The 13,043-nt window shown below is 36.4% G+C and overlaps 1 protein-coding gene across 1 annotated transcript in view; it reads left to right on the top strand.

The window, feature by feature from the left end:
- The window catches only part of IFNGR2 (interferon gamma receptor 2), a 30,398-nt gene extending 17,962 nt beyond the window's left edge, over positions 1 to 12,436 (top strand). Inside the window, exons 4-7 of the mRNA XM_027875600.1 lie at positions 965 to 1,104; positions 4,356 to 4,515; positions 4,939 to 5,093; positions 11,693 to 12,436. Of these exons, the coding sequence (XP_027731401.1) occupies positions 965 to 1,104; positions 4,356 to 4,515; positions 4,939 to 5,093; positions 11,693 to 11,872 (635 nt within the window). The 3' untranslated portion in view covers positions 11,873 to 12,436. The remainder of the gene's footprint in view (positions 1 to 964; positions 1,105 to 4,355; positions 4,516 to 4,938; positions 5,094 to 11,692) is intronic.
- The last annotated feature ends 607 nt before the right edge of the window (positions 12,437 to 13,043 follow it).

Below are 13,043 nucleotides of genomic sequence, written 5' to 3' on the forward strand. Positions count from 1 at the left end.
GTCATATGAAAAAATGCTCTAAATCACTATTGATTAGAGAAATGCAAATCAAAACAACTCTGAGGTGCCACATCACACCTATCAGATTGGCCAACATGACAAAATAGGAAAATGATAAATGTTGGAGAAGATGTGGGAAAATTGGAACACTAATGCATTGTTGGTGGAGTTGTGAAATGATCCAGCCGTTTTGGAGAGCAATTTGGAACTATGCCCAAAGGGCTATAAAAATGTGCATACCCTTTGACCCAGCAATAGCACTTCTAGGGGTATATCCCAAAGAGATCATACAAATGGGAAAAGGACCCATATGTACAAAAATATTTATAGCAGCTCTTTTTGTGGTGGCAAAGAATTAGAAATTGAGAGGAAGCCCATCCATTGGGGAATGGCTAAACAAGTTGTGGTATATGAATGTAATGGAATACTATTTTGCTATAAGAAATGATGAGCAGGCTGACTTCAGAAAAATCAGTATGGACTGATGCTGAGTGAAGTGAGCAGAACCAGGAGAACGTTGTACACAGTGACAGCCACGTTGTGTTAGACTTAGCCCTTCTCAGCAATGCAAGGATCTAAGACATCTCCAAAGGTCTCATGATGGAAAATGTTATCCATATCCAAAGAAAGAACTATAGAGTTTGAATGCAAATCGAAGCATACTATTTGCTATTTTTTTTCTTCTGTTGTGTTTTGTTTCCTCTTTCTAGTGGTTCCTCCTATTGATTCTAATTCTTACTTAGAACATTACTAATGTGAAAATATGTTTAATAGGAATGTATATGTATAGCCTATATCAGATTGTGCACCGTCTTGGGGAGGAAGGTGGGAAGGGAGGGGGAGAAAAATTTAAAACTCAAAAGCTTATGGAAGTGATTGTTGATAATTCAAAATAAACTAATTTTAAAAAATCATTTTCTCGTTAATTTTAAAATCTGATTTATTCTTTCAATTTCAATTTCAGCAACAATTGGACCTCCGCTAGATGTTCTTGTGACCTCACTTGATGGCTCTCTTATCATCAGCTTCAAGCCTCCCTTCAAAGTAACATCTGCTAAATTTCGCTATTATGTCTATTACTGGGAGAAAGAAGGAAAACAAAAGGCAAGAGTATTCTTTTCTTATTTGCTTGTTTTTTTCTCTTATTTAATTAAGAAGCAAAATAAATATTCTTTTTTTTTTAAGTGAGGCAATTGGAGTTAAGTGACTTGCCCAGGGTCACACAGCTAGTGAGTGTCATGTGTCTGAGACCAGATTTGAACTCAGGTCCTCCTGACTCCAGGGCCTGTGTTGTATCCACTGCACCAGCTAACTGCCCCCAAACTAAATATTCTTATCCTCATTCTCAACAAGTGACATTTTGTTGCTGTCAGTCACATAGTTTGTGATGAGTAACTAAGGCAAAATGACCTTCACTTCATTATCAGTATCAATTTAAGTTGCCCTCTTACTGTTTTGCTGTTACCTGTTTGAGATTAGAGGTGGTCTTAATGGATGTTTTATTCTAACATCAAAAAAAAATCCTTATAATTCAAGCATCAAATGAAACTACTGTCAGAATTAGTGGAAAGCCTGGTGGATTCTATTTTAAGGAACCCAGATTTATGATTTTTCAAGCCCATATAATCACTGGAGAAGGCCCACTTGAATAACTGATGTTAGCAAACCAATTCAGCACTAGTCTGCACTGGCATGGAAATTACATTGTTCATCAACTTTTGGTTATGATGACTGTGTGAAAGATTGTCAAGAAGCCCAGCTCTCCCATGTATATTCCAGCAAATATATAATAAAGAGCACCGAACCAAACCAAGAAATCCAAAGAGAAACAACAGGGCCTAAGTGATGATGGAATGCTTCCATTAAAAAGGGGGGGAAGAGATGTATCCCTTCAAAATCCTTTTTTGTTCAATGATATTTTATTTTTTTAATCAGCAAAAATCTGCCTTGTATCCTTCTCTCCACTCCTTTCTACCTCCCTACCTCCCTACATCTCATGAGAGAAAAGCAAAATCCCTGTTATAAACATGTACAGTCAGAGAAGACAAATTTATGCATTGATCATATCCAAAAAACATATCTCATTCTGCCCTCTATAGGGAGATGGATTTCATTAGTAATGTAGAATTGTGGTTGGTGATTACACTGATCAGAGTTCCTAATTCTTTCAAAGTTTTTTTGTGTTTGCCATATTGTTGTCACCACATAAATTGAACTCTTTATTCTGTTCACTTTATTCCATATCAGTTCACACAAGTCTTCCCAGGTTTTTCTAAAACCAGTTTCTTCATCATTTCTGTATAGTATTCTGTATTCTGTATAGCTCAATAGTATTCCATCACATTTATATACCATAACTTGTTCAGTTATTCCTCACTTTATAAATGGTCCCTTCTTCTCAGATTCCCATTCTTTGACACTTCAAAAAGAGTTATAAATATTTTTTAACGTCCTTAGAGTTTGTTTTGGTTAGGACTGCCCTATCTGAATCTACCTTCCCACTAATTCCCACTTCTCCATTCTCTGTTTTCTCTTCTATTTCTGTGTTGAGTGAGACGTATCCAACTATATTTATATTCTTTCTTTCTTTGACTAGTTCAGATGAAAGTAAGGTTCAAGTGTAGGCTACTTTCCTCCACCTCTTCCTTTTTGTTCATATAGATGCCTACTTGTATACCCTAATAATGTGAGATAATTTTCTCTAACCCTCTTTCCCTTCCCCGTCTAATATATTCCTCTTCCTCTCTCTTTCCATTCTTCTCTTAAAATCTGAAGACATAATAGAACCTCTCCCAGGCCTTCTGTCTAATTAGACTCATTCTATGACCCCTAATGATGACAGGGTTCAGTATGGACACATGTATTATTTCCCCATATTAGTAGTTTATCCCTGTTTAGTCCCTTAGGATTGTTGTTTTGTATTACCTTTTAATGTTTGTCTTAATTCTTCTGTTTGAACTTCAAAATTTTTTCCACAACTCTGGTCTTTTCATCATGAAGGCTTGGAAGTCTCTGTTTCATTTAATCCCCTGCAGGATTATACTGAATTTTGCTGAGTAAGTTATTCAGGGCTGTAAGCCTGTATTCTTTGCTTTCTGTAATACAATTTTCTAAGCTCTATACTCCAACATTCTCATTTCGTTGACCATTTCATTCATTGATCTCTCCATTTCCTAACCAGTACCATTGCATGTTAGTGATTACTGCTTTGTAATACAGTTTGAGATCTCCTATTGCTAGGTTCCCTTCCTTCCTACTTTTTTCCATTTTTTTCCCTTGAGTTTCTCCAAGTAAACTATCTTATCATTTGGCAAATAGAGAAAAATTTGCCTCTTTTTTTCTTATGCCTATTCCCTCAACTTCTTTTTCTTCTATTGTTATTATAATAAGTATTTCAATTGCCACACAGTAGCAGAGACAAGGTGCAACTGTGCTTTATCTCCTGTTTTATTGGGAAAGCTTTTAGTGTTTTTCCATTAAAAATGACGCTGTATAGTTTGGAATTATGCAAATAAAGTGATGAAATTATCTATACCCTTACTTAGACATACAACACCAAGATGGGGGCATCTCTGTGTACATTATTTTACATATGTGTTAGGTCCACAGATATGGAATATTACATACATTTTCAGGTATTTTTCAAAATGTATTGATTGGTTATGGATTTTTTTTCTTCCTTTTTTTCTCTTAAAAAAGTTATTAATTATATAGGATGGCCCTCTGAGAGGCGAAAAGATACTGAAGGAAATTTAGGTGATGTAAAAACAAAAGATATCAATAAAAATTTACTCTAAAATCATGATATCTCTTGATTTTAGATATATTTGTGTTCAAATTTACAGGTTTTCAGAGAAGTAGGTAAATACCTCTAAATTCATTCATAATTACCAGTTAGAACATCCAAATTTTGTTTACAACATTGAAGTAATTTTCCAAAGAAAAATTACAATTCTTTTTTGTTTTGAACTTAATAGACATAAACAAAAGTAAACATTTCACTATGAGATTGTTGTGAAAATAAACTTCTGTTACTTTATGGTGTTATTTTTGTTTTTATGAGGCAATCAGGGTTAAGTGAATTGCCCAGGGTCACACAGCTAGTAATATTACTTTGTTTTTAACATGATAATAATAAAACTTTCCTGATTATCTGTGACTGCTTATATACTTCTTTCTCTTTTCCTCTGTATGTTTTTTTTAAATAAAAACTACCCTTTTTGCTCTTTCTTTGATACATGAATTTTGAAGTTGAGAAAATATTCCAAAGAATGAAAAGTGGTACAGATCTTCCCTCTGATATAAGCAAAAACATGAGAGATCCTAGTAATTCATTTGTGGCATTTTCCCTGTAGATCAAGGGCCCTGTCATCGGCCAACCCATTCAGCTGAATGACTTAAAAGTGCCAAGTGAATACTGTTTACAAGTTCAAGCAGAATTGATTCCTGATTATCTGGAGATCCATCACCAAGGGCTATTAAGTAACGTATCTTGTCATGAAACCTCATCTGAGGGTAAGTACATTTATGAATATGTATTTTCTTTATATCCTTCCCAAGCAGCCTACAACTTAGACTGGAAATACTTTATAGGCACAAAATATAGGAATTCCAAGTGTTGATGGTGGTGGAAATAAGGGACATCTCCATCCATTTTGAGGGAAGGGAAACAGTAAGAGTGGAGCATTATATTGCAGAAATGAAAAATATGTGCTTGGGTTTTAACTGTATCTCCATACCACAAGCTCACAAATTGGAGACAAAGGTAAGAAACTGACTTCTTATCCTTTGATAACAGTGTTAGAAAATAGTATCTCTTTGTTTTATTTGAAAGTGAAATACTGGACATATTTTAAGCTAATTTGAATACAGAGATTCATAGATAAACTCATGCTCTCAGTAATAATATTAGTTTTTTATTCTGTATGATTTTTGCAGCTTCAACTAAACTTCAACAAACCATAATAATAATTTTGGGAATTTTTGCATTGATTGTTCTGGTACTGAGTTGTTACTTTCTGGCACAGAAGTTCCAAGGCCTAATAAAGCATTATTTTCATTCTTCTCCGGGAATCCCATCCCAAATAAAAGAGGTATGTACACAAATTTACAACAGGGACAGGAATAGGAAGCTAATTAACTACCTACAGCTTTTCTGTCTGCAGAATTGGTCTGAAATAGTGGCATAAGCCAGAAAAGGAAGGAATTTAGAGCAGGGGTCAGGAGCAAAAGATAGGAAAGATGGAGAGAGGAAATTAGTGATTTTTAATGTATTGCCACTCCATTCTAAACCTGAAATGACCTAGAGCTAGTATCTCTTTATTTTATGATTAATACCCCCAAAGTATACCCAATTAAGTGCCTAATTACTGTATAGAGAAAGTTGGCTTATTTTTCTGGTGACTATGGAGAAATGTCTCATAAGACAAGCCTTGGAGGAGGAAGGGCACTTGGCTTGAGAAGGCATTTGAGATTTCTAAAATTTTAATACTGCTGTTCTCCATTTAATAAAACTAAAGAAGACTGTAAAACAGAATATAAAGGACGCTAGGTGGCGCAGTGCACCAGCCCTGGAGTCAGGAGGACTTGAGTTCAAATCTGGTCTCAGACCAGATACTTGACACTAGCTGTGTGACTCTGGGCAAGTCACTTTACCCCAATTGCCTTGTAGGAGAAAAAAATAGAATATAAGAAAACTGAAAGAATCTTAAACTTCAGCCAGTAAATTTGTCAGACTGGCTAAACCCTATTTAGGTATCATTATGCATCCCATAGAATATTCAGGACCTTTGAAAGAAATAGGTTACCTAGAATACATCCCAAGGATAATAACCCTGTCTCTCTCCATCTTCCTTACCCTCTTTCCTCTGATCTAAATTCTTTCCTTTTCTGTCTTACACCAGTACTTCAAACCAAGGAAAGTATTTTGTGGGTGGAAAAGCAGACAAATAACTTCCTTCTCCATGGCCTAAGATCACTGGGCTTCATTATTTTGCATCTGAAAGGAATTTAAACTTCACTTGTATATATATGAGGTCCAATCATAAAGAAGTAAGATTTTCCTGAATTGTGGGGCCTATCTTGTTACTTTATAGGCATACTCGGTATGTGTATATCAAATTAAATTATTTAGTCAAGTTTTGTCAAGGATCTGCAAGAAATGTTATTAATTATATATTTATACTTAATGATGATGATGGTGATATCTAGCATTTATATATGAGTTACTATGTGCCAGGCTCTGAGCTAACCACTTTACAAATATCTCAAGGGAAGCACTGTTATCCCAATTTTATAGTTGAGGAAACTGGGGCAAACATAAGTTAAATGACTCACCCAGGGTCTCCCAACTGGTAAGTACATGAGGCCAGTCTTTTGGGCTCCAAACTCAGGGCTGTATCCACTGAGCCACCTAGCCGCCTTTATTGTTGAATGTAATTGTATACCTTGAGGTTTCCTTAGCATGTTTAAATTTCACAAATGTTTGTTAGTTGCTTAAGTGATATTTTCCCATGAGACCCATCCTTGGTTGTTTTCTCAGGGTGTCAGTAAGGTTCAGAGTCTTAAATTATCTGCTGCTAGATTTTAAGCTCTTAGATGATAGAGATTATGTTTTGGTTTGTGTGTGTGTGTGTGTGTCTCTTACATTACCCTAGAGCAATCAGCCAGTTAGTCAACTAGCAATTATTAAGCACCTACTAAGTGCCAGGACTGTGCTAAGTGCTGGGGATCCAAAGAAAGGCAAATATAGTCCCTGCTTTCAAGGACCCCACAGTCTAATAGGGGAGACAACATGCAAAGAACTATGTACAAACAAGGCATATACAGTCAGGACAGCACTCAAGTAGGAACATCGAAAATGGACAGTGGAGATGTCTTAGTTTTGGCAAGGCATGAATGGTTAATAGGAGAAGGGGGCAAGACCTTTTAGTTGACAGCATGACAGCTTGATAGAAGACAGCATGTAGTTGAACTGGTTAACTGCAGAATGAAGACCAGGAGCAGGGTTAATGGTCTAGTCAATGGAGGGGTGGAATGACTGGAAGTCCTAGTGAATATGAGTAAATTTAGGAGTGAGGAAGAGAATGAGGTGAAAGGAAGTTGTGGTCCTAGAGAAATTTCAGAGTTTTGGCTCGTGGATATAGAAGTTAATCAGGATCAAGGGCATGACCATCGCTACATGTGGCTGAAGTAAATTGAAGGAACAGGTCATGGCGGTTGAGGAGGTGGTGAATTGGGGTATTTGAAAGGACACTAGCATGTTTATTGGAGGTAGGAGTTGGGATAGAGAGAAAGACTGTGAAAGCAGGTGCTGAATTCCTGGAGAAAGGAGGGAGAATGACCCAGGAACCTAGAGATAATTGTGACAAGCATCTAGAGGGGGTGATACAGATAAAGTTAACCTCCAAAGAGAAGACAGTTAGGAAATGGAAATGAAGAGCAAATAAGTAAGTAAGCAAGCAGTTTCCTCCTCTTCGTGACCCATTTTATCAGGGCATAGAATAGCATGCACTTAGTATAGAAGAGTATATCTAAGGATGTAGTGTCTCATGGGGTATTGGGGGAGAGGTCAGGTTTCCTAGAGTGCAAAAAGATGATAAGGGTATGAGAGGAAGAAGTCTAATATGTAGGGAAGTTTGTTAATTATAGAAGAGCGTTCCAAAGAAAGGGAGGAAAAATGAAGACAAGGAAAGTCATTGGTATCCTTAGTGATGTATATGTGTATTGACACACATTTATCATAAGAGATCTGTCAATGGAACTATGTGTTTATAGATTATATACATAGTCTAAGATGATTATCTATTGCTCTTAAAGGATTTTAGATGTAGAGCTGAATGGGACGTTATAGGCCCCTGTATTTTATACAAAACTAAGGCTTAGAGAGAGTAAGTGAAGTGTCCAAGGTTATTCAGCTAGTGAGCATATGAGGCAGCAGACATGACCTACCCCAGAACCCTCCACTCCACCATCTAGCTGCCTTTGAATTGTAGATTTTAAAATTATTGTGAAAGGGACAGCTAGGTGGTGCAGTGGATAGAGCTCAGGCCTTGGAGTCAGGAGGACCTGAGTTCAAGTTTGACCTCAGACACTTGACACTTACTAGCTGTGTAACCCTGAGCAAGGCACTTAACCTTGATTGCCAAACCCCCCAAAAAAAATTGTTGTGAAAGCTTTAATAGTAAAGTCATTATCCAACTACTATCAAAGCTGTCATAGGTTGAAGGACCAGTTAAATTCTTGGTGGACTTCGAATAATAGCAACCCAGAAAGTCATGATCACCAACTAACAAATAATTTACTAAAATCTCTGCAGTGAAGGACTACACATCACCAAAGGAAATGTCATCATACAAAAATTATATTCCTTCAACAAATTGACCAAAGAAGTACAAAATGAGCATTTCAGTAGACATGTTCAGATGAGCTCAACCATCTAGTTAAATGGGCATTTCTTCCAATATGTATAATTTCCTTATATCTAGTTTTCATCCAGTAAACTGGCAAGACGATCCTATTGCAATAACACCACTTCTTTTACCAGATGAGTCAGAGTTACTCAAGAATGAAATCAGTCAGATTCTCGTCTTCCTGTTAATTCACAGCTATTGTCCTCTAAATGAGTAATTCTGTTAGCTAAATTCCTGGGAAGAAAGAAACAGACCACGTCCATGTAACTCTTGTGAGTTTTATTGTAATATATTCTTTGAGGCCAGACTGGGTCTCTAGAAGGCAGAAGATGAGATGGGACACACCCAAGGGTATGCTGGTGCATCCTGAACCAGATTATGAAAGCCAATTGTTGAATTTTTACTGCAAGCATTTATACTTCAGAAATTGGAAACTGCTACAAATCAGGGCTTGATTTACTATTTTGTTGATTTCTAGACTTAAGTAATGGGGGAAATGTTAACAATGCAGATTTAATTTAAGTGAGTCCTAGGGACAGCTAGGTGGCACAGTGGATAGAGCACTGGCCCTGGAGTCAGGAGGACCTGAGTTCAAATCCGACCTCAGACACTTGACACTTACTAGCTGTGTGACCCTAGGCAAGTCACTTAATCCTGATTGCCTCACCAAAAAAATAAATAAAATAAAAAATAAAAGTGAGTCCTGTATTTACAGTTTCAGGTCTGTGTCTGAAGTTAGGTCTCCAGCTATCTGAGCCCCAGAGGCTCTAGTCTCAGGTCATCTAGTGAGAAACAGGGCACCTCCTCAGCAGGCTAGTGGGGGGCTGCAAGACCATAGACTGGGTGGCAGCATCAAGGATGCTTACCCACCAGTTTTATCTGGGCAGTGCAAACAACTTAGGTTTCTGATCACCTAGTCAAGAGTTGAAAGACAGAATCAGGTATTAGCACCTCCAAAAATGGCTCACAAACTTTTCCTTTTATACAATAAATAAATGTCCCTATCTCTAATGCATGGATAGTTCACTTTGTTAGTTCTCAGGAATTCTAGGACAGAGATTGGAAAGTTCATCTGGTGTCTGCTTAGAGTGCAGAAATTTGTTATCTGTAAGAACTAAGAGTAGACAAAAAGTATTTCTGAATTGATAAGCATAATCACACCTTTAGAAAAAAGAGAGAAATCTTCCCACCACTGTGGTTTAAGGCATAAATTATGCCTTTAGATGGAAAACAAAGTATCATAAAGGGATTGTCCATAATCTTATAAATAAATTTTTCCATCGTCAAGGGAAATGGTCCTTGGGGTTTTCGCACCGAACAATTTACAACTTTTCTGTTGGTAGTCTATGAATGAATGCTTACTTACTGTAGCCAGGAGTGAGTGACTCAAGTAGAAGATTGACTAGGATTCTAATATTGGTGAGAAAAGGCCTTAATTTACCAGTATAGTTATGTACAGATGTGTATTCATGTAAAATTCTCTAGAAAATAGTATATTTACATTCAGAGGGGAGGGCTGACATTTGTAGTAACAAAAGTGTAAATAACAAACATATCCATGTATATATTTTGAACAGAGGTATAGAACTGCAGAGGCCAGGCATTATAGGATGCATTGTATAGCCATGTTTTGTTAGCTCCACTACACCAGCTGACTAAGTTTAAGAGCAGCCCATGGAGAGAGAGGATGGCTCATGTTAAAAAGCCAAAATATAATCAAAACCGCTCTGAGGTACCATATCACACCTATCAGATTGGCCAACATGACAAAACAGGAAAATGATAAATGTTGGAGAAGATGTGGGAAAATTGAAACACTAATGCATTGTTGGTGGAGTTGTGAATGATCCAACCGTTTTGGAGAGCAATTTGGAACTCTGCCCAAAGGGCTATAAAAATGTGCATACCCTTTGACCCAGCAATAGCACTTCTAGGGCTGTATCCTAAAGAGATCATACACATGGGAAAAGGACGCACATGTACAAAAATATTTAGAGCAGCTCTTTTTATGAAGGCAAAGAATTGGAAATTGAGAGGATGCCCATCCATTGGGGAATGACTGAACAAGTTGTGGTATAGGAATGTAATGGAATACTATTCTGTAGGAAATGATGAGCAGGCAGACTTCAGGAAAACCTGGAAAGAGTTGTATGGATTGATGCTGAGTGAAGTGAGCAGAACCAGAATGTTGTACACAGTAACAGCCACGTTGTGCAAAGACTAACGTTGATAGACTTAGCTTTTCTCAGCAATACAAGGATCTAAGACATCTCCAAAGGTCTCATGATGGAAAATGTTATCCACATTCAAAGAAAGAACTATAGAGTTTGAACACAGATCGAAGCATACTAGTTGCTCTTTTTTTCTTCTGTTTTGTTTTCTCTTTCTTGTGGTTCTTCCTATTGGTTCTAATTCTTCCTTACAACATGACTAATGTGAAAATATGTTTAATAGGAATGCATATGTATAGCCTATATCAGATCGTGCACCGTCTTGGGGAGTGAGGTGGGGAGGGAGGGGGAGAAAAATTTAAAACTCAAAAGCTTATGGAAGTGATTGTTGATAACTCAAAATAAATTAATAAAAAAAAAAGAAAAAAAAAAGAATGCCATAGCATCTAGGTTAAATAAAATAAAATAAATAAAGTTTTTAAAAAAGCCAAAGTATTCTGACTAATTTTACTGTTATCAATTATGGGTAGATGTTTTGCAAGTCTGTGTAGATGAAATAAATTACTTGGTAAGTTAATAATTAAACAAATGTTAAGTAGGAAAAAACCCCTTAAAATAGTATTCATATATTGATTTTTCACAGATAGGTTGGAAACTCCCTATGCTGATTCACTGTGTTTCAAGTTTGTCATTCCCCTTTTTGTACATTCCCCTTTTAGGCAAGCATTTCCCAATGACTCACTGGACTATATGGTATAGCACAATGCCAACACTGGATTTGGAATCAGATAATTTGGAATTAGATCCTAGCTCTGATATTTACTGTCTCCAGACGAACCTATGATTCCTTGTCTATAAAATGACAGGTTGGACTAGAAGACTTTTTAGATGCCTTCTGTGATCCTTTGGGCTTAGTAAAATACAGTTGTTGAATAGCATTTTGTAACTTACACTGATCAGTCTTGTTTAAAATATTGTGTGAATGTATTTGTTTGGAGGCTGGGGGTGGTGATATGTAACATTAAAGCATGAAGGGCTTGCCTCACAAAAACATAGCCAATTTCTTTAGGTCTGATGTACTAACTTGACCTTATTTCTGATCCTTTCTAGTATTTAATGGATCCCAATGAGCCTATTTTAGAAGCGCTGGACAGGAACAGCTCAATGGAAAAGGATTGTTGGGATTCCTTATCTATTATTTCCTGCACAGAAGAACATCAAGCTGTCTTCAGCAGTAATTTAAGTGACAATACTTGTACAGATAACCAGCCAAGTACAAAAATTACCTAGAGCCAATAAACTGTGAGAATTACTGTCTAAACTTTATAGGAGGCCAGTTTCCATATTTCTATCTACCACAGATGCCATATCTAAGTACTTGGGACAAGTTTTATTTTCCTTTTTAACTGAAGATACCACTAAGTATACATTACTGGCATTATTCCAGTGAACATTCAATTATAAAATATCTTCCTGGCCTAGAAAGAACAAGATGGACACCACAAATGTTCCCCAAAAAACACTAAGAGGATCTCCTAACCTACAGTACCTTGAGAGACAGCATAATAATAATGGAAAGAACTGCAGACTAAGAACTGGATTTTGACTTTGTTGTACCACTATTTCATTGGGTGAAATATCTCTTCACCTCTCCCTGCCTGAGTTTCTTTATCTGTGAAATGGAGCTGAACTATAGAAGGTTTCAGGTATTTCCCACCTCTAAAACTTTACTGGCTGGCACCCCTATGAAACTGTGAGTTTGATAACTGGTCTTAGCCATGATCCAGTTCTAAGAAAATGTTATGATTTAATCTTGTAAATAAATATTTGTTAACTACAAATTTTCTAAGCTAATACAGTATATGGCTAAAACTTTTTTAAAAATAAACTCTTTGAAAAGTTTTTTTTTATACTTTAAGTATTTCCATGTTTTCTGAAGTTTCAGCTTTTTCTTCTGCTATATTCCTGTTTATCTACAAACATGCAGTTTTCTGTCTGGTATCTACCAATTGACTTACTAAGTTTGTGAGCCAGTTCCTTGAAATTGGAGGATTTTCAGGTGATGAATTTGCACTTTATATGAATTCCACAACACTGTCTAGGATGTGTATGTAGACAAGCACTATGAAAATTATGAAATGCATTAGGACAATATGGATAAAGTTCACTGAGCATTCAAGTGATATTTACTTTTTATCAGGAAAGGATCAAGACTTTTATTCCATTCTTGGTTTTTTTTTTTTTTAACAAATCCTTCCTAATAACCATCTAACATATGGAAAATAGCTTCTAAAACTTTAGTTACTAATTTATTTATTAAAACTGGTTACAGAATTGCATGTTAGTAAACATTAACCAAGTTGAAAGTGCCAGGCTCTTGGTAGGTGAAATCAGGTGTAGCCCTATATAGTATTTATCTGAGAATGACATTCGAACTCAAGACAAAGATGTGAAGCAGCTT

The sequence above is a fragment of the Vombatus ursinus genome, unplaced genomic scaffold (genome assembly GCF_900497805.2).
Source record: "Vombatus ursinus unplaced genomic scaffold, bare-nosed wombat genome assembly UNPS02014809.1, whole genome shotgun sequence".
NCBI lineage: Eukaryota > Metazoa > Chordata > Mammalia > Diprotodontia > Vombatidae > Vombatus > Vombatus ursinus.